The 27,976-nt window shown below is 39.3% G+C and overlaps 1 protein-coding gene across 1 annotated transcript in view; it reads right to left on the reverse strand.

Annotated features, from left to right (window-relative positions):
• Nucleotides 1-6,262: 6,262 nt before the first annotated feature.
• Nucleotides 6,263-27,976, reverse strand: part of LOC139947148 (transcription cofactor vestigial-like protein 2) — a 28,275-nt gene continuing 6,561 nt past the window's right edge. The window contains exons 3-4 of the mRNA XM_071945006.1: nucleotides 23,336-23,824; nucleotides 6,263-7,773 (exon numbers count right to left, since the gene is read on the reverse strand). Coding sequence (XP_071801107.1) covers nucleotides 7,718-7,773; nucleotides 23,336-23,824 — 545 coding nt within the window. The 3' untranslated portion in view covers nucleotides 6,263-7,717. The remainder of the gene's footprint in view (nucleotides 7,774-23,335; nucleotides 23,825-27,976) is intronic.

Consider the following 27,976-nt stretch of genomic DNA (forward strand, 5'->3'; position numbering starts at 1 on the left):
AAATTAAATAATGACATATTTTCGATGGAAACGGGAAAACACATAGATACTAACAGATACCTTTGATTAAACCATATGAATTCAAATTTTGTGGAAATTAATTGACACAACTTTTAAACCGGATGGCACATTCTCGGACGGAAAACATAATTATATAGATACTCTTTTAATACATACTTTTAAACAAATTATTGGTATGCAAACACGTTGAGTGTCCCTTGGTCTGTATAACAATACTATAACAAGTGGAGTTTGTCAATACTTTTTCAAACACCATATCACCACAGTGTATGTGGCCAACAAAGAACACAAACAAAGTATTATTTTGATAATTAAAAACAAGATATGTGACGTCTATCTCCCCGCCAAAAACAAGTCCGATGGTAAAACACTGGTTCTTCTCCGAAACACAAATTATCAGAAATAATTTCAATTGAAAACTCACAAGAAAGACATGTCACTATTTCGCCTTCTTGCTTCAAACATATTCGATAAAACTTAGTGGTCTGTGTATGTACACTATGCAAGTCAAAATAACATTATCTCTATTAACAAGATAAAAATTCCCTCCAAAATGGGGGCATGTGGAACAAAACGTTTGAAACAATAAGTAAACTGTGAGTGCATTTCACTCAGGTGAACAAGGCGAAAACGAAACATTAATTTTCAAAAGACAATGGGATACAATGGGCGCTACGGAGCAGCCAATAACAGAATGTCTGCTTCATAAACACTGATCACCGTACGCAAAGCAAATGCATGATAACTTGCCGAACTGTTATGGGCCCAATTTCTGCTTAAGCACAGAAGCAACTTTAACCATAACAAATTTACGCTTATACGAGCCAAACTGACATGTTATAAGTACAAACTGTGCCTGTTATCCTGCTTATAGCAATTAAATGTTCTACTTAGCTCTATGAAATTTGTTCTTGTATGAGCAGATAAGTGATGCAAGAACGCGCAAATGCGCTGTGCCCTTTTCTGTTGTTTTTGGAATAAGAACAAACATTACACAAATCCATAAATGAATAGTGTTAATTAAAACAGATTATTCACTTGTTTTCTCCAAAATATCATTATATTAAAGCAAAATTTTGCTGTCAAATAAAAGTATAGAATGTACAATTCTCTGACAAAAGTAGCCATTACAAGCACACAACAATAATTGTGGTCACAAGATAGCCAGCCAAAGCACCACTTCACATGCACCATCTATGATTGTATTACCTCGGTAACAAACTGTGAAGTTTGATTGGTCGAGAACCAATCACGTGCCGTGCAACAAGTACGCATGTACCATGGCTGAGTGGGGCCGTGTCCGAAACGGCGACTTCGGCTACAGCTACTGCTAGATCGCCCGCGTCTGCCTATTCTTCAACACTGGTAGACGCGCTGATCTAGACGTAGCTGTAGCCGAACACGGCCTCATGTTCACCGGTGTACATTACCTTGATCGTTCCCACCGTTGGTCGATTTCCAGTGCTTTGTGCGAAACAACCGCGGGTTCGAGGGAATAGTGAAGCATTGTTTTAAACTATTTAATAATGTTTGAGGATGACAACAGAACTTCGAGAAGAGGAATCATAATGTTACCAAGGTATAACAAAACAATTGTTGCACGCTGTGACTGGGGTCCATGGGTTTTGTCGAGGGAAAATGCCACCCTCGGCTTCGCCTCGGGTGCCCTTTTCCCCCTCGGGTGTACAAAACGCCATGGAACCCGTCACAACGTGCAACAATTGTATACTGGTATCCTGTCCTTTCATGCTCAACAGCTTACGTTATGCAAATATAAACAGGATACCAATCTATAGGCCTTCATGTGGCATGGACAAATTTCTTAAAACCTTCAAACATAACAACTTGCTTTGTTTGCAAATAATAAATAGATTACATGTTATTACATTTAGGGACATTTACACTTTATATAAAAATGTTCTTATATAACGGGTTTGATAAACACAAACTGGTTTCCAGCCATATTTCGTAAAGTTTACATTGTTTGCAACTGGCCCCCGCTCATTTTTGCTGAGCAAAGAAGTTTGCCAAGCAGTGTTTTTGCTAATGTTGACAATGGTTGTTTGTCTTATTGTAACCTTCTTCAGGTAAAGCAGCTTGATGAAAACTGGCTTAGCTCGTCCGTCACCAACGGTTGGCGTGTAAAAGTTCCCGCTCAAATGAAACCCAGTTTACTACATTTCAAGACATTGTCGCCATACCGCTAAGCAGATCCAGCACAAAGTTTCGTACCTTGTATAAGCAATATTGATCTCAATTCACCTCCTATGTGATAAGGAGAAACTAGATTTGCTGTTGCAAACTGCTTACCAACCACCAACCAATATGTCTTATAATGGTTGGTCACAGGGGAAAGCATAAAAGCATTGCTTCACTTTTTTTCCTACAAGTTGTCTATGTTTGTGAAATGCTGTATGTTAGAAGGGTATGCCTACTTGATATTTTCGAAGATTTGTTTTGTTGTTGCTCTGTTTATTATGTGACATTAATTATTCACACCTACATAATAAACTTTTAAATAACCTGTACCGGTCTTTATAACTGCCATCGTGAAATAAATGTTTATTGAATTGAATTAAATTGTAATAAATTAAAACAAAATGGCCTGACGTTTCGACCCTAGCTAGCAGAGTCTGTCTTTGAGACTCTGCTAGGGTCGAACGTTAGACCATTAACTATTTCTTGCATGTGACAAAGATGACGATAATATAAGTTAAAAGAGAAAGCATTCTAGATATAATCTGATAGAAAACATTGACTTATTGTCAAATAATTCTTTCAAAAAAGGAAACAAACCAACGAGTTACGTTCATCAGTACGAGCAGACAGCATTTCTATACACTTAATATATACACGAATACAAAAGCCCAACTCAAACATACCATACTGCTCCACACATAAAATCCAAATTTTTACAAATAATGTATTCCCGGTCGTACTTGGAACAGATTTACCAAACTCGTTCATTCTTCAAACAATACCTCTGGATTAAGTTTAATAATATGATACTTTCATGCCTTTTTTAAAACCAGCGCCGGTTACAAAATGTTAATTAAAGGAAACTGCCTTGGATCGGACGAGTTGGTCTATAAAAAGCGTTTGTAACCGTTTTTTTTTAATAAAATGCATATGGTTAGAAAGATGTTTTAAAATTAGAATATAATGATCCACACAAGTTTGCCTCGAAATTGCGTGGATTTCCTTTTACTGTGCGAACTAACACGGTCGGCCATTTATGGGAGTCAACAATTTGACTCCCATAAATGGCCGACCGTGTTAGTTGACGAGGTAAAAGGAAAACCGTGCAATTTCGAGGCATGTTTGTGTGGATCATTGTATTCTACTTTTACAACATCTTTCTACCCATGTGCATTTTATAAAAAACGGTTAAAAACGCTTTTCAAAGACCAACTCGACCGATCCAAGGCAACGTGTTCCTTTAACAAGTTTTTGTTTTAAATAACACTTATTAATAATAATCTTAATAACTTAATAAATAAATAATTGAAAAATTGATAGGAGATTTAAATAAATACATTATATTATGGGGAAAGAAACTAGTATTGTTCTTGTATGACTTACTAGTAAATGTTTCTTATAAAGGTTGTGACAGTGGCACTCAGGTACAATATATAGCTTGTTGTCACGAACGCTTTATAAATGATTCAATTGGTATTTGGTTGGTACATATTTATTTTCGTGCACTTTCCTTTTTACAACTTTTTGAATATAAAATGTTACTGAATTTCATTGTTTCATGTCATATGTATGTGGTTTGTTTCTTTTCAATTCAGCCATTTTTGGTTGAAATATTTTCTTTTAAGAATAAATAAGCATTTAAATCTTTATCTCGAAATCCTCCTGGATGTGTTTACCACCTGGAGCCATCAAAAAGTATGTGTACAAGTCTTGTTTTAATTAGAAATGAATTTAGTAGAATTAGGAATGAGCCAAAATTTAAGAAAAAACTTGTTCGTTTAGTTTTTGACGGCCTTTCTTATTTTTGTAGAGGATCTTTATAATGTCTACATGGTTATCCAAAGTTTCGCAGGTACTGAGGTTTGGTAGCGTGTTGTATTGACAGATTGGGTGGATTGGGGGGGGGGGGGGGGGGCGTGGGGTGGACATACATACACAAACTTTCCTCCCGGTCAGCATATTTTTAAAAGGGACGAGGCTAAACAACTCATTTTTTTTACATTTCCAACAATGTTTTCTCTATACAGAACAATTGGTATCAAGTTTTTACCACGATGTTTAAAATCAATTGCCTTCTTTATATCCCCCTTTCATCCTACTTTACAGATTTACATGTCCTATTTTCGACAAAGCTAAATGTTCCACATCCTAATGAAATTATGAGAAAGATAAAAAACGTCCGATCGCAAGACTAGTATTCTGCAGAGTCTGCATATAATCAGATTAATCAAATCTACATTTTCTTGTTGATTTGTTTTAAAGGGAAGGTCTGGTAATCACTTTTAAAGAGTCTCGCTATTTTTTTGTAACACAAAACCCAATGTACAAAGAATTACACAGGTTGAAGATAGTGGTAAAAAGCTTCCCTTAAAATATTACTCGCTGAGGTGCTGTAGTTTTCGAGAAATGAGTAAACAAATGTCAGTAGAATTTGAAACTTTGCATGGTGGAAATACGATATCACGAAAATGTTCGTCTCAGTTTTAGCATGTAAAACGTATTTACCATATGGTATAATTGCCATGACTGGTTAATACGTTTTACATTGCTAAAATAGCTTTCGTCTCACGGATGTGGTTATGTAAAAAGGTGTCAGTTTGTTGGCCCCAAATTATGAATGTGAGAAACGTTACTGCAATAACACTTCTCAGATTGTGTTTTCCTGCAGGGATTATTCTTCCGCCGTGGACCCGTTCGCTCCGGATTTTTGGCGACATCTCAAAAACGCGACCATGCACCTTTTTGAAATGAAATTTTCACAGGTTAGTTCGATTGTATTTATCTACATTTGTGTGAAATAACCAAACGGTTCCAAAAACCAAAGGTATACTTTACCTTTAAAGTTGATGGTGTTTTTCCTCTACCATTAATAATAGCCGCCCCAAATGAAAGGCCAGCCAGATGGTATAAAGTGACATACCGACCAGATTCCCTTTTGGCATTTGAAGCATTTGGGTTAGAGAGTTTGCAATGGCGTGACAGAATAAACTCAACTCTATCAGACCCTTAAAGGCAGTGGACACTATTGGTAAATACTCAAAATAATTATTAGCGTAAAACCCTTCTTGGTGACGAGTAATGGGGGGAGGATGATGGTATAAAACATTGTGAGAAACGGCTCCCTCTAAAGTGCCATAGTTTTCGAGAAAGAAGTAATTTCCCACGAATTTGATTTCAAGGCCTCAAGTTTAGAACTTGAGGTCTCGAAATCAACTCGCACTCGCACATCTAAACGCACACAACTTCGTGGGACAAGGGTATTTTTTCTTTCATTATTATCTCGCAAGTTCGATGACCGATTGAGCTCAATTTTTCACAGGTTCGTAATTATATGCATATGTTGAGATACACCAACTGTGAAGGATATAGTCTTTGACAATTACCAATAGTGTCCACTGTCTTTAAAGGCAAAGAATCTTTGGTTTTTGAAACCGTTTGATTGGTCTTATCCTATATAAATTAATATGTTTACAATAAAACTAACAGCTGAAAACTTCATTTCAAAAGGTGGTCGCGTGTTTTAGGTATTGCCGAAAATCCGGAGGGAATGTCCACGCAAGATGATACACAATCTAATGGAAAGGTTTTCGGTAACACCATGCAATGACTATCTCTAATGAGTTGGGGTGGTTCTGAAAAGAACCGTTGGTTTCAACTCCTGTTCCCCTAAAACACAATCTGAGAAGCGTTAAAGGATTTGGGTACTTTTTCAAAATGTCCACAGATTTACCTTAAACTTACAGGGTTTGAAGATAATGAAAGTGGAAAGCTCCCCTTCAAATATTACTTAATGAGTTGCTGCAGTTTTTGAGAAATGAGTAAAACAATGTAATGAAAATACGTTTGTAAATGCTTAAAATAATTTTGGTCTCATGAGACGAAAATTATTTTCATGACATTGTTTTACTCATTTCCCCAAAACTACAGCACCTCAGCACGTAATATTTTCAGGGAAGCTTTCTACTACTATTATCTTCAAACTGTGTAAGTTTAGTGTAAATCTGTGGACATTGTGTGTGTTTTATTTTCTCCTACAAAGAGTACATACACCCTTTAAACACGGTACGCTTCTCAAAGTAAAATTATGGGGCATAACAACTGATATATTTGCGGTGAAAATGCTTCTGAAAATGCTTTATACTAAAAAAAAAGCTGTTGTATAGGCTTCTATAACCAAAGATTTGTAATTGCCATCAACTTTAAGAGTGATAACCAAACGGTGACAAACCTTCCCTTTAAAGGCTGCAGTGAGAATGACCAACAGAAATGTTGAAAACATCTCTAGAATTTCAAACAAGGAAGACAGTATAAGTAGTTTAATAGATGTTCAATTTACATCGGGGAATACAGAATGTTGTTTGTGTTTTCGCCCAACCACTCATGTGTGGTAAATAAACTCAACATTTCCCGAGTCCTGTGTAAACAAGACAGAAATGGGGATTTGTAAGTTAATTTCATACTTTTCGACCCTAGCCCTTTTCGGTGCTGCAACTTATGATTTTAACTCAACAAACTAAACAAAAGTGTTCTGGTTGACCTACATCTGACGGTACATTCACTCAATAAACAAAATCGAAATGTAAATACAAAAAGTGTTCAAATTTGTTATTTTGTTGGGCTTTTCTCTAAATGTGTTTTGAACTCTGAGGTACAACTTATCAAACCACGAAACAATGTTTGTCTCATTGCCTTATTTGATGACAAATAATAATAATTAATATTGATATAGATTTTATGAAATAACATTTATTTTGAATGGTCGAGCTTGTCACTATTTCGGACAAGAGACTCTTTATATGCATCACAAAGACATCGCACTTTACATGCAACGAAATCTAAACTGCCATTTTTCTCAAAATGGCTGCTCGGTGAATAAACAAAATAGCCGCTCATCTGAGCAGACCCTATGATACACGTTTTCTCTGATTGCACAATTAATTCTGTTTCATCTTCAAGCTCAACTGGGTGATTCCCTTTGACCCCAACAACGTCGTCGGGGTGCCACTGGGTTTTCCGTTCTGTGGCAAAAGTAGTTCATAATAGACAACATACGTTCCGGCGATCTTGAACTTCATCCGTTCCGGTAATCCTGGTCCACAGCCACTCTCACTCCGTGTGTTCGGACCGTCCGGACGCATCCTTGTAAGCAAATCCGCGTAAGTTTTTGGCAGTGGGGCAAACATCAGTCCTTTTTCAATCTTCCAGCTCGTTAAAAAAGGAATTTTCAGCTCTGATTAAAAAGCAAAGATTGTAGAGAAAATTGTGGGTAATTGGAGCCATAGCAGACATACTGACGTCACTGCAATGGGCACCCTTCGAGGTATTGTGAGACCCAACAAGTTCTAAGATGTGGCAATGTTCTGCGTTCCCATCTGCTAAGTCTTCATTGTCCTTGGACACTCATCTTCGATTGCCTCCTCAAGCCAACAAGAACTGCTCAGAACATCTTCGAATTGTCTGAAAGGTCTTCCTCACAGTTGACATCTTTGATTCATTTTCAAAACCAGTAGAGGTCCTTGCTTGTATCTTGAGATTCCAGTGCTGACGTTGAAGCTGCAGTTAAACAAAAACAAGAAAACATCATTATTGGAAATGAATAAGAAACACATTGCACCCAGAACCATCTTTCCCACAGTATGTAGCGTCTCTGTGGACTTCGATTCGAGTCCCATCCGGACCGGACGACTGTTTTTTTGGACAGTCAGTATTAAAGGCAATTACTCAAAAAAAAACTGTAAGCATAAAAACTTACTTGGTAACGAACAACGAAGAGCTGTTGATAGTATAAAACATTGCAAGAAACGGCCCCTCCGAAGTAACGTAGTGTGTGGAGAAAGAGTAATTTCTTACTCAAATATTTAAAGGCTTCAGGCCTGAAGTCTTTTAATATTTTTTAGGCATCTTAAGGCACACAAATTTGTGCAACAAGGGTGTTTTTCTTTTAATATTTTCTTGCAACGTCGATAAGCCAATTGAGTCGAAATTTTCACAGATGTTATTCTATGCATGTTGGGATACACCAAGTGAGAAAACTGGTCTTTAACAATATTACCAAATATGTCCACTACCTTTTAAGTCTTGTTGGACTGCACATGCACACAGATACACTCAAGGCGCACGACAAAAAGGTAGCATGACGATGGCAAACTGATTTTTGTTTGTAGCTTTGAAAAAAAAAAAGCTCTTTGATAAATTCTTAAGATGGGAACTAGATGGGAACGAACGTTTGCTAGTAAGCAAAATGCTTAGCAGAAACAACCAGTTAGACTTGGAGAGTCATGTCGTAGCAGAAGCCACCGATGACCACATGATTTCCGCTCAGCACGTGTGTCCAATTCCGGTAAGCATACTTATGATTATATATTTTTTACTATTATATAGAGCATATTGGTGTGTGCTGTTACGTTGGTGAGGGCACTAATACAGATGAGCAGGTTTTCGATATGAATGTACCCCCTCTCTCCCAGCACCCTGCACAGATAAACGTAAAACAAAGACACACTTGGCTCCATTTTAACATTGTGTAAAAGACCCCACAAGGGATGCACAAGAACACCTACACAGACTTTGCTCATTTCGATCGGTTTAATTTGCTTTTCTTATAAAACTTGAAATATAAAACTATATAATCTGACAGGTGTGGGGCCCACCTCCTCCCAACCCCACCCACCCCACCCCGGGCTATACACAACTTCCATTTCCATCTCAATCAGTCTGAACAGTTTCACTCATCACAAGCCTCTCTCAATAATTCAAAGAGGAACCCCCCCCCCCCCCCCCATCATCGGTTCAAGGCAGCTTTCCTCCCAGCTCGATAGCCGACAAGGAGTAATTACCTGTATTACACCGTGATTTAAGACATCTAGAGAACGCTGGAACTCCCTGACTGATGAGGCAGACGATGATGGAAAACGGTAGCTTCAGAAAGATCTGACTACACCGGGCGTAATGAGCAACTTACATTCCTACCTTAATCCCTCGCACGTGAGGGACACCAAACAAACAGAGAGATGGACAAACTCAGACCGCCAAGACTTAAACAATCATCCTGTTATAAAAGGGTGGAGGACACGTTGGCATGGAAACAGAGGCAGGAGATGTGATTACGCACTTCATTGTCTCGAGCACACACTGACGAAAAACAAAAAATTCCCGCGTTTTCGTTGTTGTTGTGAAGTGGCGAATGCCTGGCTTTGGTAATTAGTTGTCATAAATTTAGATCATTAATTCCAGCGAAGAATAATCGGGAAAATAGTGCGCATTCCTCATTTACTTCCCTCTTGGGCGGAATGCATTCTTTGGTTGAAATGATTTACCGTGTAGCCACATGGGCCTAGGGCTTCGGTATCAGTTCAAGTACGTGATGAGTAATTAACGAGAAGGGGATTATTCATTAGTTTCATTCTGAAAAAAGGCTGACTGATTATAAACTTCATCTACCAGTTCTCATCTTCCATGGAGAGAATATTTCCCTCTGTGATATTACCGAAGTAAAGAGAAGTGTTTTGCACATCTCACAGGTCAGCACTGATGCTTCGTTCGATTGTGACATTTTTGGCTTACAACTTGTCGAGAGCCGGTGCAGTGCAGTCACAAACAATTATATTATCACATTGGCGTTTGGCTTGATTTAAACTGTTTCGTCTTCTTAGCAATACCTTTTCTATAATCAGCAGTGGGCTACACGGAGCTTGTGTCAAAATGGGACCAAAAATGTAGTTGAAACGCTATTTCAACTGCTACACCTGTATTAATATTTAGCGATAATGACACCCCACCCAAACAAACACAATATATAAAAAGTCGGGGGGGGGGGAGACGCAATATTGAGCTAGACAAAAGATTGCCATGAAGCTTCAAACTACATGACAAAACGTTCGTAACCGTCCCCTTAAAACTAAGAAAACTATTTCGGAAAACAGTGTTCATTTTCAATCTGTAAACCATAGCGCAAAACCTCTATAACCGTAAATATTTTGTACGGAAAACAAAATAGCCAGATCACAAAATCAAGAAAAATAGCTTTAACGGAGACACCCAAACCACCAATGCTTTTTGATTCGGTTGCAAAAATCGAAAGAAATAAGTAAATGAACGTGCGCAAGTAAGAAATAGCACAGTTTTGCGACCATTAACACTAAGCCAATGTTGCGGAAACAGTGTTTTTTTTTTGCTCTTCGATTTGTTGATTTTTTTTTGCCAAAACTTGAGGATTGGATTGAGTTTAAACACAAAGTTTTTACTCCCCAAAACTACTGATGAAAATATACCTTTAAACTTAAACATGGCCTTTATCTCTAACCATTTCCAACTCGAAATAATTGCATTTTCTCTTTAGAGGAAAACACTAGCATGGTTTGGGGAGAGGGCCGTCGGTTGGGTCGTCATGTTCGTGACTGTTCATACGGAATAGAGTTACCCAGGACGAATGTTTGAGATTATTTCCAGTCACAACAAATCTCCTGACATTGACAAGCCTGAGAACAAATTCATGTTAAATTTCCCCTCAGTGTAGTCTTGGTTCCAAGACCTTCGCATCGATTATTTCCCAGCCTCTCTACCATGTAGTGCGCCGTATCGCCCGCAAGCTTTGCGTATAAGTCTATTTATTCTTGGTTCGATTTCCAGCTTCAGACAGTCGTCAACCGATATGAATTCAAGACGAAAAGTGCGCCCTCTGTCTGGTAATCATGTAACGTTACGTTACGTTCCGTTACGAGTTTGAGACAGTGACGTCTTGAGCCAAGACTATACCTCTCTTGCTGAAAATAGTGTGGAGGGGTACAATGTGTTGCGAACGATATACTTTTGGCCTTGAAGTTACCAATAGCTGAACTTGAAATGTCAAAGTGTACTAAACGCCTTTTGGTATGGTTAGAACGTACAAAGAGAGGTGCACAACTTTTTTCTCTGAATGACTTCTGGCAAATGAAAACAGTCGTTTCCATTTGCATTTCTTTAGAACAAAACAAGCGCCCTTATTGTGTCTTTTTCCATTTTTTGTTAAGTTATCTGACATGAGGGTAAAGTGTAACATAGGCCATGGTAAATGGTAAGAACGAAAGTAATGATTTCAAGGCATGGACACCGCCCCCTTTTTCGGCGGGGGGGGGGTGCCCCCTCCCATTAATTACACCTTCATATTAAGTTTTCCCGGTCGCTCACTTTCGGCAAATTTAAATGTCATTAGTTAAATGTCATAGGCTGAACTATATTTCGCCCGAAATCAAACAGCCATTCGGGCCACTTGTTGTGTGAGCAAACAATGTTCTCTTTCGTCATTCTTTTCGTAGAACTCTCTAGTTATGCCCAAAACTCTGCTAAATTGAATGCCGATTTTGTATGAATAAAATGGAACACCTTAGTTAATAATTGAAGGTAATGCTTCATAAATTCGCATGTCTCACAGTCAATTTCGACGACGGTTTCAACTGCAGAGGCAAAATCACTTGAAAGTAAAATAGGCTGCTAGCCGAAAATGATCGGACAAATGGTGGACGGTGTGGCTTATGGAGGTATAGCCAGTACCCACAAGCCTAAGCATTATTATGAGTATTAAACCTAATCCAATCAGTGGATTATTATGTACAGCCATTGAACCTCTCAGGACTTCAACTCGTTTGTATAATAAAGCAACGAAACGGCGCATTACAACTTATTGCGAAATCCGACTCGTGGCTTAATTAAGAAGACAAACTCTCATTAAATCCAAGATGACAACTTGGTAAAATTACAGAACAGATAAGTCAAGACATCAACTTCCGATCCACGCCCTGCCGTTCTCACGCCACGGAGGGCCCCACGGCATACCACCCCGTGTAAACCCGGCTGCTCAGCCCTTCTAGCTTGAGGAGACTGCACTGGCACGGGGCTAAAAGCTTAATTACGCCGCGGGGTAGTAAGCTGGAGGGTACGTCTCGGCACGCGTCTGATTGAATGACCAACTTGCTTTGACAGAAACTGTGACCGTAGACTCGCTCAAACCCTTAATAAGACGCAATTTGTAAACACAGATTGCGTTATCATAAACAATACCCATTTCACTGATGAAGCAGGGGTGGATTTCACAAAGAGTAGTCTTATTTCGAGTTAGGACGAGTTACTTGCCCTAACTTTGGACTAACCTTAAGTTTTTAATAACTCACAGGACGAGCCCTCAGTTTTAATAAGACTACCTTTGTGCACTCGTCAGCACAAGGAAGACGAGGTATTACAAAATGGGTAAAGTTTACGACAAAAAGAGAAATGTTCCCAAGAGACAGAGAGTCATATCTTGTAGGGCCTTATAACAAAACATATAATTGAAATGAAGCAGAAAAGCACCACATCCTTTTAAGTGTAGTAAAAGTTACTATACAAAATATAGCATACGTTATTACAAATACTGACCATTAGTTTAATAGTGAAACCGCGGAAGGTATAATTTGGCTTTTACAGGCAAGGCAAAAAAAAATTGTATTATTGAACTAAGACAAATCTTACATTGAGAACAAAACAAGTTTCACAACCGTAGGAAAATTGTTCATTAAGATTTTGGGGATTTGCAAAACAAAAATGGGTTTAAATGCCATTTTTGTTATAAAGCAATGTACACATGGGTCGATTGCATGGCATCACTTCTTTGGTCAGTGCCGTAATGCAACTATCTCCGAGAAACAACTTTCATATTTTGTTCGGAAACAATGTTAAGTTTGAGCTGAGAGGAGTAGAAACGATACTTGATAAGTTATGGTTTATCGGAAACAGTAATTTATATTCCGAAACTCTACCCCTGAAACTTATCGGGTCAGTTTGACATGCTTCCGGTAAAAAGACAACACTTAGTCAACCACGACGCTTATCGAGCTATACAGAAATCACCCAAGATTGTGCCAGGGAAAATAATTGACTTTTTCACACAGGAATTGCCATTTTTACGCCAAACTCCCAGAGAGAGTCACTTCCTGTGAAATGGCTTCCCATTAACTAGCGGAGTGCAATTAGCGAAATATCCCCCGGTTAGCTTTACCGAGAGTTTCACCTTTCTAAAGAAGTTGCATCAAATGTGAAACGTACACTCTAAAAACGCCGGGGTCCAGATTCACGAGGAGTTCCGTTGAGCTTGACCCTTTCTGGGTCAATTGACTCGGAACTTGATACAAAAACTAGTAAGGACGAGTTACTGGTCGTTACTCTTTGTGAATTCGACTCCTGGTTAAACTGAATTGAGTCAGATCCTATAGGGAACCGGAATCCATTGACCCGGGAGTTTTTTTTAAGAGTGTATATGGGATAGGGTTTAAAGGCAGTGGACACTATTGGTCAAAGACTAACCTTCACATTTGGTGTATCTCAACATATGCATAAAATTACAAACCTGTGAAAATTTGAGCTCAGTCGGTCATCGAAGTTGTGTGCGTTTAGATGGTTGATTTCGAGACCTCAAGTTCTAAACTTGAGGTCTTGAAATCAAATTCGTGGAAAATTACTTCTTTCTCGAAAACTATGGCACTTCAGAGGGAGCCGTTTCTCACAATGTTTTATACTATCAACCTCTCCCCATTACTTGTTACCAAGGAAGGTTTTGTGCCAATAATTATTTTGAGTAATTACCAATAGTGTCCACTGCCTTTAATATTTCCAGGGATTACATGTAGATTATAATTCATGTGAGTTGCCTCCCTGTATGTGAACAATTGCATCTTAATTAATTGTCTCACTAATTTGACATTAATTGCTCTCATTCTCGTGAGGTAAGCAGGGGGTCAGTTCACACACAAAAGTGCATTGATTTACAGACCCGTCTGTACAACCAAGGTTGCTCTAAAATAATGATTCCAATGTTAATTTCCACAAAAATGGGACTCTTTCAAACTATTGGTTCAAGGTTAACATTGTATGGCGTATTTTTACTTTTTTTTTTTTTTTTGCTGTTAATGTTATGGATTTTCAGCGTGTTTGTAATATGAGTAGTGGTCTTAAGTGTGAATAAATAATTTCCATGGAAAAAAAAGAAGGGAAAAAAAAGTTGCTCCAAAATGCATTGGTCATAAGTTGATGCCATTTTTGTTATAAAGCAATGTACACATGGGTCGATTGCATGGCATCACTTCTTTGGTCAGTGCCGTAATGCAACTATCTCCGAGAAACAACTTTCATATTTTGTTCGGAAACAATGTTAAGTTTGAGCTGAGAGGAGTAGAAACGATACTTGATAAGTTATGGTTTATCGGAAACAGTAATTTATATTCCGAAACTCTACCCCTGAAACTTATCGGGTCAGTTTGACATGCTTCCGGTAAAAAGACAACACTTAGTCAACCACGACGCTTATCGAGCTATACAGAAATCACCCAAGATTGTGCCAGGGAAAATAATTGACTTTTTCACACAGGAATTGCCATTTTTACGCCAAACTCCCAGAGAGAGTCACTTCCTGTGAAATGGCTTCCCATTAACTAGCGGAGTGCAATTAGCGAAATATCCCCCGGTTAGCTTTACCGAGAGTTTCACCTTTCTAAAGAAGTTGCATCAAATGTGAAACGTACACTCTAAAAACGCCGGGGTCCAGATTCACGAGGAGTTCCGTTGAGCTTGACCCTTTCTGGGTCAATTGACTCGGAACTTGATACAAAAACTAGTAAGGACGAGTTACTGGTCGTTACTCTTTGTGAATTCGACTCCTGGTTAAACTGAATTGAGTCAGATCCTATAGGGAACCGGAATCCATTGACCCGGGAGTTTTTTTTAAGAGTGTATATGGGATAGGGTTTAAAGGCAGTGGACACTATTGGTCAAAGACTAACCTTCACATTTGGTGTATCTCAACATATGCATAAAATTACAAACCTGTGAAAATTTGAGCTCAGTCGGTCATCGAAGTTGTGTGCGTTTAGATGGTTGATTTCGAGACCTCAAGTTCTAAACTTGAGGTCTTGAAATCAAATTCGTGGAAAATTACTTCTTTCTCGAAAACTATGGCACTTCAGAGGGAGCCGTTTCTCACAATGTTTTATACTATCAACCTCTCCCCATTACTTGTTACCAAGGAAGGTTTTGTGCCAATAATTATTTTGAGTAATTACCAATAGTGTCCACTGCCTTTAATATTTCCAGGGATTACATGTAGATTATAATTCATGTGAGTTGCCTCCCTGTATGTGAACAATTGCATCTTAATTAATTGTCTCACTAATTTGACATTAATTGCTCTCATTCTCGTGAGGTAAGCAGGGGGTCAGTTCACACACAAAAGTGCATTGATTTACAGACCCGTCTGTACAACCAAGGTTGCTCTAAAATAATGATTCCAATGTTAATTTCCACAAAAATGGGACTCTTTCAAACTATTGGTTCAAGGTTAACATTGTATGGCGTATTTTTACTTTTTTTTTTTTTTTTGCTGTTAATGTTATGGATTTTCAGCGTGTTTGTAATATGAGTAGTGGTCTTAAGTGTGAATAAATAATTTCCATGGAAAAAAAAGAAGGGAAAAAAAAGTTGCTCCAAAATGCATTGGTCATAAGTTGATGTTAATTATTGTTGGTAAACAAATTCTTTAATAACCATGCGTTCCGGCTCTGTGGATCCGGCCCAGACAGCGTTCCGCCACCTGGCTTGTGTCAAGAGGAGGACATACGCACTGAGGCGATCCGGAATCAGGATCCACTGAGCCGGAATAAATATTAGCACGGAAGGTGTGGGGCTATATAGGGAGGATTACGGAGGCCCGGATGTACATTTGCCGTTTTTCCGTACTGATGATGTAGTGACATGTAAGGTACCAGAAGGAGCCTGAAGGTCGACCCGTGATATTGACAGGTTTTCCCGGTGATAAACCACGGCTGGTCGGGTGATGAAAGGGCAAGAGGACGGAGAATAATATTGTTACTTAGTGGCAATGTTTTGGGGTCAAATCAAAATATTATTTGCCTAGAGCAGAATTTTAACCTGTAACTTCCGAATTAATGTCAACTTAGAAGTTGTTTTTATTTGTTTCTCATGGGTTTGTTTTAAAATTTGAGATAGTTTATACAAAATAAGTGACTGAATCAATAATCCCAGTTTTCACTGACGTTTTGCACTAACCCCCAAACAAGATAACAAACAAAGGCCCGAAGAATTTTGCAACAGTATTACTTCGTCTGTATTCACGTAATGAGCTATGTCAACACGGACAGACATGCATTCAATATGGTTAGTGTACCAGTAGTTTGTGGGTACGAGGTAGTTTTGCCACCTCGTACATCAAGGCTACATACAAAATAAATTGTTGAATAAATCCATAGAAATAGATATATCAAATTTTATGTAACATGCGCCACCTTCAGTAATGACTATAACCTGGCACATTACGAACTGTAGTAACATGCAAAGGGTGAAATCTTAAACAAAGATGAAGAAAATTAAACCATGGAGGAAGAAAACCCAAGGTCGGAAGAAAACTTTCAGAACTTTCTTGATGTAAGTAGTGTGTGTGGTTGATAGAAAACATTAGTCAAGGCAATTACCAATGGTGTAAACATGCTTTAATTGGAGAATATTTTATCAACTGATACGACGCGGAGATTGTGGCTTGATTGGGACACCAAGGGGCTCCGAGGGAGACAGCTGGGCCGTGTACACGCCGCGGTAGCCCCGTGCGAGGTCGACCGGTTGACTGCTGAGATAACCTGCATGGTCTAGCAACCACAGTAATTATTTTGTTCTATGTTGGTACACCATCTCAAATCCGCGTTAATGAAAAGCTAAGATGTGAAGTGGGATCTTGCAAAACAATCTTTTTTTAATAGTGAAATGTTCCACCATCAAAACAAAAAAGTTTGTTTTAGCCAAGTGTGAATTTTGTATTCAAACTTTTATTCAAACTTTGCCAAAAAGAAGCTTAGTCTGTATATATACCAAACGACAACACATTTTGATAAAGGAGGGTTTTTAAATAAAATGGTGTACAACTTGAACCATGAGTTTTTAGCCCAGTTCATACTTACTGCGAATGCGAAATGGCTTGTGACGTCACATGGCTGTTTTATAGCGAATGGTTCGAAGTAAGAACCGGGCTTGAGTGAACGCTTCACCACCTCCGGTTTCACCAGGAAAGTATGTTTCATTGGTATAGCATGCAATGTTTATCTAAGTTAAATTTCCTATATGATAATTTAGGCAAGCCCTTGCCACACCCTCTTCCCAGTGCACCCTAATCACCCCGACCCTTCCCAAAAGTAACTTATTGTTATATGCACCGTCGAGACTATTCTTTAGAAGGTTCACGAGTTGTCCGTCCGTATCAAATTCAGGTAATCTATCAATAGTGTGGTGCACTGCGTTTTGTCAGAAAGCAAAAACGAAAAAGAACATACGAGTATAAGGTTTTCCTTTTACTTTACAGGAACGCAACAAATGAAAGATCTGCCGCACTTTTAAGGAAACAACAAAACTGACAACTTCACGGGTAGAGATTAGAATGGCTGCGAACTCTGGGGACCCCATAAGCAATCAGGGAATCCGGGGTCGATTTCAATTGTTGTTTCCGAATACGCTTCTTTTTCAAAGAGCTGAAACTTTCTCACGTTTCACTAATCGGAAACCAAGAGCGGATTGGGTTTCAGGTATACAGGTATAAATAGCTAAATGGGGAGCGTTGCTTCAAATTAGCGGCACTTATTGGTAATCGTTCCCGCCAAAAGGATCAATGGCGGCTCGGTGACGGTTTCTGACGGTAAAAGGGGCATAACATTTTAACAAATATTTGTTGGGCATTTTGTGAGCAGCTATAAATGTTCAGTACTGTATTTTTCCCTTCACATTTTGAAGTATAATAAATCCTAAATTGATACCTACATTTTTCAGGTTCAGGTATAAAAAGCTAAACGAATGGGGAGCGTTGCTTCAAATTAGCGGCACTTATTGGTAATCTTTTCCGCCCAAAGGATCAATGGCGGCTTCTGACTGTAAAAGGGCACAACATTTTAACAATTGGGCCTCTCAGCTGAAAGCTTTGTTGAAAGTATAAAGGAACGTAAATAGCTGTGAGGGCTGTAAATGTTCAATACTGTAATACTACCTCTGTAGTTATCAAGAACTAAACGAGACTAACCTCATTTTTTGTTTCTGAGCAACGAACAGTTCAACACAAAAATGTAAAGGATGATACAACATGTTAAATGATATCTGAAGATGCGAAATTTGTGTATTATTATGTTAGGTTACGGCCAGATTGTTCCATTGCCCTATGCATCAGTGTTCTGTAGGCCTATAGGTTGAGTTACACAGGCCCTAGTACCAGGTGATTGTTCCGTAGGCCCTGTACATGGTCTACCCAGGCACCTGTGCTCATGGTCCAGGGGTGGATTTCACAAAGAGTTAGGACTAGTCTTATCTCGAGTTAGGACCAGTTACTCGTCATAACTTAGGACTATCCATGCAATCTCTTTGTGAAATCGACCCCTGATCCATTTCCACCAGTGTTCGTTAGTCCCAGCGTTCCATTGGCTATAATATGCAGTGTTTGTATATGCCCTATCAGGCACCAGTGTTACGTATGCCCTATATAGGCACCAATATAGGCCTAAGGCACAAGTACTCCATGATAATTGCCATAGGCCCTATATGCACAGATGAATCTAATTGATACATATTAGCTTTAGTGCACAGCTTTTCATGTACTCAATTATCATGTCAACACCGGTCCAGATCACAGATATCATTAATCACCATTCGTCCAATTGCCATCTGACTCTCTAGTCATCCATTATGTTGGCATGTCCCAACGTGCATCTACGTGCAACAAACTAATCAAAGCTTGTAAGCAAAACAAATTAGCTTAGCATATCAATACCGTGCATAATGGAAACGGGTTACCTTGCAGAGTGCTATACTTTTACATTATCGCCACTGGTTACCCACTGTTTGTTTGCCTACAGTATAATAAAAGCATACAAATTTGCTTAGCTGAAACGTAGCAAAAAAAGCTTGACAACTTTATAAGATATGACCCTTTTTGGTGATTGGGTGGGGCTCTACCCGGCCTTTGACGATATGAACACATTTTCGGGCAAAGCTTGCCAGGCAGGGAACCATAGAAGTGTGTTACCAGCCAAGATACCAGACAGTCTACATTGGATCTGTATATTAACTGGTTTCCGTTTAATTTGTCTCCACTGTGTTTAACAGATTTATGTATATTATTATGTGCTTTATGTTGGCTCATGATGATGATGTTGTGGTTTTTCTTTCTAAACAGCCAGTCCTCTGTAACCATGACCTGCGGAGAATTACGGCTGAAGTTTGGTGCTTCTAATTTTAAGTGAAGTAAACAGCGCCAAGATTAAACCATTCTCACTATTTAGAGCATAAAGTAGGTACAATCGCTGGGAAATCTGACACATATCGTCTGGAAACCATAACTACAAAGTACACTTGTACCAAACTGTGTTGACCATTAGAAGCAAAAAAACAGGTATAATTTTGTGCTGTGTTATATAACAGCAATAAAAAATGACGCACTCCTTTGTTTTACGCCCGATGAAGGTCTAACATCAATTATCGAGGGTATCATGGGGGCTTCTGTACCGAGCGTAACGCCACAAACCAGGCACCGATCAACGCTGCACGGAGACCACTGCCAATTAAACCCCAGCGTAGCACGGTCGACCCTCCTACCTAAATTGGCCGTATTACCACGGGGATGATGGATTCATGGGTTGAATTCCGAGCATTCGCAGCCGGTAATTGTCCCCAGTCAGTTGTCATTAAAACACCATTTCGGATGAACTCGTTCGCTTTGCACCGCCGTGCGATGTGGAAAGGGGTCCTGGGTGGGTTTCACAAAGATATAAGACTAGTCTTATCTCGAGTTAGGCTGAATTACTTGTCCTAAATAAGGACTAGCCTCAAATTGGAACAATTCATAAAGAGTCATATGACTAGTCCCAAGTTATTACCATAAACTTTGTGAAATCGACCCCTGGGCGGATTTCACAAACCGTCATTTGTGTACATCTGTTGGCATTGTGTTTTGTGTCGTACAAAAAGTACCTAAACCCTTTAGCTTTTGCTGATTTATTTCGTACTCGCATTTTAAAAGCACTTATGGAGATGAGAGGACGGGACTGCTTTGCACAAGATTGCCATGGTACAATGAGACTCTCATTATGAGAGTATGATATAAGAGGAAAATGTTTATTTAAAATGTGACTTGTTTTCTGATGTGAAAGGTTCGTGTGGAATTTTAAAACTAGAAATGCCATTCTAAAACCGGAATGACCTAGAGGTCATGCCGTTTCATGGCCATACGAAATGATGAACAACGGTCATGCCGAGTAAAGACTGGTAGGTCAAGTAGACTTAAGACCGAAGAGTCATTGCTCATGACGAAAGAAGACCCTAGGCCATGCTGGACGCAAGTCTTTTGGGCCAGGCTCAATGATGACCCCAAGGTCATGCCGAATAAACCCAGGTCATGCCGAATACATTACCTTGGGTCATGCCGAATAAAGACACTTTTTTACCCAACGAAGGCCAACAGGTCATGCCGAAAGAAGGCCTTTCATGCCCAACAAAAACCTCCGTTCGTGCCGAATAAATGTTCTGGGGTAATTTCGTTCCGAATGGCAGCTCTCGCTCATGTCGAATAAAGACCCTTTAAATGTTTTAGGCCATGCCAAAGGAAGATACGCGAGGGTCATGCTGAATAGAGGCCCAGAGTTCTACCGAATGATGACCCCTATATAGATCCGCCAAAATATTGACGTTGCTTTTTGCAGCTTACAAAATTAGCTTTTACACTAAATAATCATAAGTTCATTATTATACACAGCCAAACAGGTCATACGCATCACATCAGCACAAATCAGTTCCTTGTTGCACTCAAAGATATCATACACACAGGTCCCACACCGGGACGGACAACAAATGCCTCACTTTACATTACATCTTTTATTTAAGATCAAAGCCGGAGAAACAAAATCTACTAGAAACTCTGACATTTAAACTTTCCTCTCTGAATCACTGAACATTTTTTTTGTTCACACTATACGCTCCACAAATTGAGCGTATAGAGAACGAACGCCCTTGAATATGGCATTATTGAATTTTTTTTAATTGCTACTCTGTCGTTTATATAGCAATGAAATTCTGAAGTTGTCAACACTGTTGTGCGAGACCGCAAAGGGACGGCCCAACACCACCGCATATACCAGGCAGGCCAGAGTACATTATTCAACTGCTAAGCAGAAGTCTGCATGGAGTAAATCATAAACCAGACAGCCCATACTGTACCATCCTCCTTCCAGCTTAGCAAAACAAAAAAGATAATTTCCGGCCGGCTAGCACGAATCGCTAGGAACGCGTGCAATGCGGTGCCGTCAAATTCCCCGCGAACTCCGGCATTCTTTCCCACGCTCGCTCGCTGATTGTAAACGATAAATACCGCGCGCATTTTGAGGGAGATGTTATAGTCCTTATAATGTTGCTGTCCATTAATGCCGAGTATTCTAAAAGGAGGAGACAGACTTGGAGGGATTGACATATTGATGTTAAACATGCACGTTTGTTCTTATTATGCATTTATTCCTACAACTGTACACGTAAACCCAGCCCCTTAAATTTGTATGGCAGTTGGTGGTAATGATTTAAAGACGTTGGACACTATTGAATTTGCTCAAAGAAATTGTTAGCATAAAAACTTACTTGACAGCGATCAATGGAGAGATGTTGATAAGTATAAAACGGCTCCTTCTGAAGTAACGTCGTTTTCGAGAAAGGAGTTATTTCTCACTTAAATATTTGAATTTGATTTCGAGACTTCAGAATTAGTATTTGAGGTCTCGAAATCAAGCATCTGGAAGCACACAACTTCGTGCAACAAGGTTTTTTTTCTTTCATTATTATCTCGCAACTTCGGCGAACAATTGAGTTCAAATTTTCACAGGTTTGTTATTTTGTGCATATGAGATACACCAAGCGGGAAGACTGGTCTTTGACAACTACCAATAGTGTCCAGTGTCTTAAAGGCAGTGGACACTATTGGTAATTGTCAAAGACTAGCCTTCACAGTTGGTGTATCTCAACAAATGCATAAAATAACAAACCTGTGAAAATTTGAGCTCAATCGGTCATCGAACTTGCGAGATCATAATGAAAGAAAAAATACCCTTGTCACACGAAATTGTGTGCGTTTAGATAGTTGATTTCGAGACCTCAAGTTCTAAACTTGAGGTCTCGAAATCAAATTCGTGGACGAAATCAAATTCGTGGAAAATTACTTCTTTCTCGAAAACTATGGCACTTCAAAGGGAGCCATTTCTTACAATGTTTTATACCACCAACCTCTCCCCATTACTTGTGATCAAGATAGGTTTTACGCTATTAATTATTTTGAGTAATTAACAATAGTGTCCACTGCCTTTAAAGTGAATGCCACAAAGTTGGTTTTTGCAAAAAAAAAAACGAATTCAATCTCAGGCCGTATCTGAATTGGCGGCTACGGCTAAGGCTAGATCTGTCCCAATTAGCGGCTATGGCTACGGCTTCATTGCTGCGTCATCATGCGTGGAATCGAGTCCTTAGAAATATAAACATAGTGGCTTCTTAAATAGCGCGCATATATGTCACTCAGTGACGCTGGAGGCGCTTTAACGTTCGGTATTTTCCTGCAAGGATTTGGGACTACGTTTTGAAATATGAGACCTACTCCTTTTACTCAGCACCTTGTAACGGTTTACAAAATGCTGTGGCACAATATGCAGTCAATGAAAGCAGGAACACCGGGGCGAACCCCCTCTCTTCACGAAAAGTGCACTGGGTTATTTTACGTTGTTACACAATACACAGACCAACGACTTTACGTCCCATCCGAAGGACGAATCACATGGTGTGTCTTGCTCAAAGACACAGGTGTCACAACTGGGACTCGAACCCACGCTCTGCATGCTGGATATATCTACTTGGATTAACTCTTAACGGTGCCCATCAAATCAAACCAAATCAGACTGTTGGATTCGTGGCTTAGGATTGAATGGAGATTGTATCTCTTGTTTGGCATCCAACGAGAAATGCCACGTAAATCTTTCTTAACATTTTTAACGTAAAGTTGGAAACAACCATACTCAGCAAACTCAGAATCATTTAAACTCACCTGAGTCCATGCTATAAGAAGGAATCTCAGACGCAATTTGTTGTGTGTGTCCGTGTGGGTAAGTACTGGGCCACCCTTCTCCCCCCTTAGTGAAGTCACACTGGCCGGGCATTGCAGGTAACCGTCCCGGTCGGACCGGGGGCTGGATGAGCAAGGAACTATACCTGGGGTTGAACGCGCTACCCCCGGTACTCATACTCATCCCATAGGTCAAATCATGAATACTAGACCGATGGGTGTACGAACTCTGAGAGACAAACGGGTAGTGCCAGGGGTCGGGCTGGTGGACCGACCGATGGAGGGATGATGGGTACGGGTCCGGGAACAGGGCGTCGTGGTGAGTGGAGTTTGTGGCTGACCCCTGGCAGCTACTTGGGGTACTGTGGTGAGAGTGGTGGTGGTGATGGTGAGTGTACTTGTTGTGGTTGTAGTTACTGTTCCAAAACGAGGCTGGGAGGTTGCGTTGACACATTGGCGACACTACCGTGTCTGCGGGAGGAAAATAAAACCATTTAAAATTCAGACATCAGAGAAAGAAAGACCGAGGTTTAAATTTATGAATTGAGAAATGTTCCAGACACCCTCTCCTTTAAGTTATTACTGGTTATACCCGGCCCCCATCACACCGAACTCGTTCTCACTGCAATCTGAACTAGCTAAAACTTCAAGCAAGTTTTAACTTACAATGAACTAGTTTGGTGTAACCCAGCCTTAAAGTTAGGACACTACGTATAATGATTTTTTTGTTTGGTTTGGAATTTATTCGAACCCAAGCCCTATATTACATTCAAGAGAACACTTACTCCGTATTTGTTCAGTTTCTTACAAATATTATCCGTTATTTGCGAACCCCATTCTCACACAAACTAACCCTCATACATTTCAAAAACAAATAAAAATAGTGCAGGAATTAGCGATGGCCATTCTTCACAACTAAAGTTTTAAGATTTTTTTAATGGCACATCTCGATGGTAAAGAAACACAAAGAAAATCATGGCGTTTTACGCTCCAAATAATCTTAGCAAGTGGGGAAATCTTTAATGTCTCGCGATCATAGTAAACAGCCTTGTGTGTCATACGCGACCCATATGTCAGGAGGTTTTTTATGCACGAGTTTGCTGTCAACGCGATGGTTTAAAACCGACTGGAAATAGAAACAAACAAACAAACAAAGCGGGCTTAGAAAACACAGAAGAAGAACAACGCAACAGTGGTGTAACAGCAGCTCACCGTGTTTTTCACTACCCTTTCACTACCTTTTCACTAGTTCTTAAATGCCTTTTCACTGGTCAGTTTGAAATGTTGGGAGGTACTGGTAGTGATAACAAGGTAAATCCATGTTCACACAATGACTCCGAGAGGTTTAGACGTAACATTTTTCAACATATAAATTAGAATATTTTTGACAGCAGCAGAAAAATGGTTGAGCTATAGTGTCTGTTTAAAGGGAAGGTACACGTTTGAGAATTGTCAAAGACCAGCCTCCACACTTGGTGTATCCCAACGTAAGCATAAACTAACAAGCATGTGGAAATTTGAGCTAAATTGGCCATCGAAGTTGCGACAAAATGATGAGAGAAAACACCTAGGAATAAAAGACTTCTGGCTAGAAGTGAGAAATTTTAGTGAGAAATTACCTCTTTCTCAAAATCTATGCTACTTCAGAGGGAGCCGTTTCTCACAATGTTTTATACTACCAACAGCTCTCCAATGCTCGTTACCAAGTCAGTTTTTAAGTTAATATTTGTTTTGAGTAATTTACCAAACGAGTACCTTCCCTTTAAGGACAACAGCTCTATGGTTTAATACAGAAATCAAAATCGTATGACAAACAGTAAACTTGAAACAGTCAAACGGCCGTTGTTTCATATTTTTGACGCAGTGTTTTTCTTTAGACCTACTCGGTAACGACTTGAGTTCTAGAGCAAGTTTATTTAGACAAGCCCGGAACATTTCAACATGTAAACCGTACACTACACGGCAGTTACTGTCATGTCATAGGTTTTACTGTGCAATCGTTTGATGTCCAACGATCACCCATCAGCCACATGGGAGATACATGATGTGTACACGTGTCTTTTGTTACAAAGATCATCAGAAGAAAAAAAAACAGATGTTCTGAAATCGGCGTCACATTTTGCCAGAGAAGAAAGTTGTCTGTAGTTGCGTTTTAATCTACCTTTTGTAGATCAAGATTTTGGCCATAACATGAATCACCACTAAGTGTTAATGACGTTATATGTTATATAATTTACCTGTAGTTTTGTCTTAAATAGTCGTCTAGTTTTTGAGAAAAAGGTTAAAATCAAAGGGCAATTTTTTCAGGTGGGTCGCGTATTTAAAATACGTTGTACCGGTACATGCTAAAATAATTTTTGTCTCCTTAACCGAAAATTATTTTCGTGGTATTGTTTCACTTATTTCTCAAAAACTACAGCCCCTCGGCAAGCAATATTTATCTTCAAACCGTGTAAGTTTAATGTAAGTCTGTGGACATTGTATTTTGTGTTGTAAAAACAGTACCCAAACCCTGCTACGCCCCGTATAAAAGCACAAAGCGGCTGCTAAAAGGAACGTTACAGAATTGGTAAGAAACAAATATCGTGAAGATCACAGATTTACATAAAACTTACACGCTCTAATGATGATGATAGTTGAAAACATCCCTTGAAATATTTCTGTCTGAAATGTCATTTGATGAGAAATAAATAATCTAACTTCGCGTTTGGAGTTTATCGCTCAGTGAGCGTTTTATTCTTTTTTATTTTGGCATCGATGCAATGCAAAATTTGCAATCGGTTTTTAACTATTCTCTCGTGACCAAGATGGCCGATCGGTCTCAAACTTCTACAGGTTTGTCAGTCTATGTATATGGTGGATTACATAAAGTGCTTACACTGCCAGCAACTGTTTTGTTAGAAAAAAAAAAACAATTCTGTAATGTTCCTTTTTTAAATGATATTTTATGAAATTGGGTGGCTCTTTTGTAAACGTGTGACGTCAGCAGTCACCCGACAACCAAGATGGCCCATCCACAGCTGAGGTAAAGCCCTTTTTCACACGACAAACAAATAGCAAATATGGGAGATTTCACGAGAGACCTTGGACAGTCCAAACAGTGTTATCCGTTCACACCAAGTACAATCTTCAAATGTTGCCAACCTTACTAAAATAAAGCGAGGGACCCCCGTTAAATTGCTGTCGTGTGAACAGGTGTTGTTTGAGTATGTTGGGGTTAAAACCAAGCTCTATGGGTTAATAGACATCGTGTTCATCTGTACACTCATCAATGGATTTGACTATTTTGGGGCCCTGTGGCTGCACCTGCGCTTAGGCGCACGTGGGATGCACCACACTTATAACAAGGACTGAAACCTGCCCTTGCTCTATACGATTCTGCACCAAGCAACTACAAGAATATTTCATAAACCCACAACTATTTCTGAGAATCAAAATGCTTGTGGTCACTGCTTTCATGGGGTCGTAGAGCTGGGGTCAAATATCAAGCCGTGGGGTTGTTGACTTCAAACATGATGCATTTAGGTATACAGTGCACGACAGAAATACTAAATAGCCCCCCCCCCCCCCACACCACAAAAAAATAAATAAATAAATAAATAAATAAATAAGTAGATTAATAAATAAATATAAAATACAAATAAAAAATTAAATGAAATAAGTAAATAAATAAATAAATAGAATTTAATAACAATAAAAAAGACATTCACGACTTCTTTGTCTCGTTTTTAAATACATACTCAAATTACGGTTGGAACAACACCAGACTGGAATATTTACCTCCCCGCCTCGGTTTGGTGACATTAACTTTTAATGGGTGCATATCGCGACGGCACACCATTGCATAATGGTGTGCAGTCTTCATAGCATTTATTTTCAACACAGGCATTTGGTAATAACTCAAAATAGTTGTTAGCATGAAAACTTACTTGGTAATGAGCAATGGAGATCTGTTAGTATAAAACTTTGTGAAAGACGGTTCCCTCTGAAGTAACGCAAAAAACAATAAAAGACTTCAGGCCTAAATTCTTTTATTGAAAGCACATAGATGTGTCAAACAATGGTGTCTTTTCTTTCATTGGATCGATTTAGTCCAAACTTTCATAGATTTGTTATTTTATGCATATGATGGGATACACCAAGTGAAAATACTGGTATTAAAGGTGTCTAGTGCCTTTAATAAATTAATGATAGATTTCTCTGTCACTGTCGCCCGCACAGACACGGCATGTGTACAGATCTAACGGCTTGATAAGAGACTAGCGTTTGGTTGACACATGCAGGTGCTCATTAACTATAGTTGGAAGTTCTTGACACAGTGCCGCACTGTAATGAACTGCTTCAGGCCATGTCTGCACTTGACCCTCAGGCTAGAGATGATACAAACTTAAATAAATCTCCATTTGTCAACTTGATAAGAGACTAATAAGAGGGGGTTGTGAGGGCAGGGAAGCGAAAGACGGACCTTATTTGGGAAACTTCTCTCTGGCAGGCTGACTTCACTTTCTGGTGGAGAACTCATACAAAAAAAAAAAAATACTATGAATGGTAGACATGATTTTGTTTTGGACTCTGTGCACCAGATACTGGTTCCAGATTGGCATTGTTTGTTTTTGTTTGTTG

Source organism: Asterias amurensis, chromosome 14 (assembly GCF_032118995.1).
Source record: "Asterias amurensis chromosome 14, ASM3211899v1".
NCBI lineage: Eukaryota > Metazoa > Echinodermata > Asteroidea > Forcipulatida > Asteriidae > Asterias > Asterias amurensis.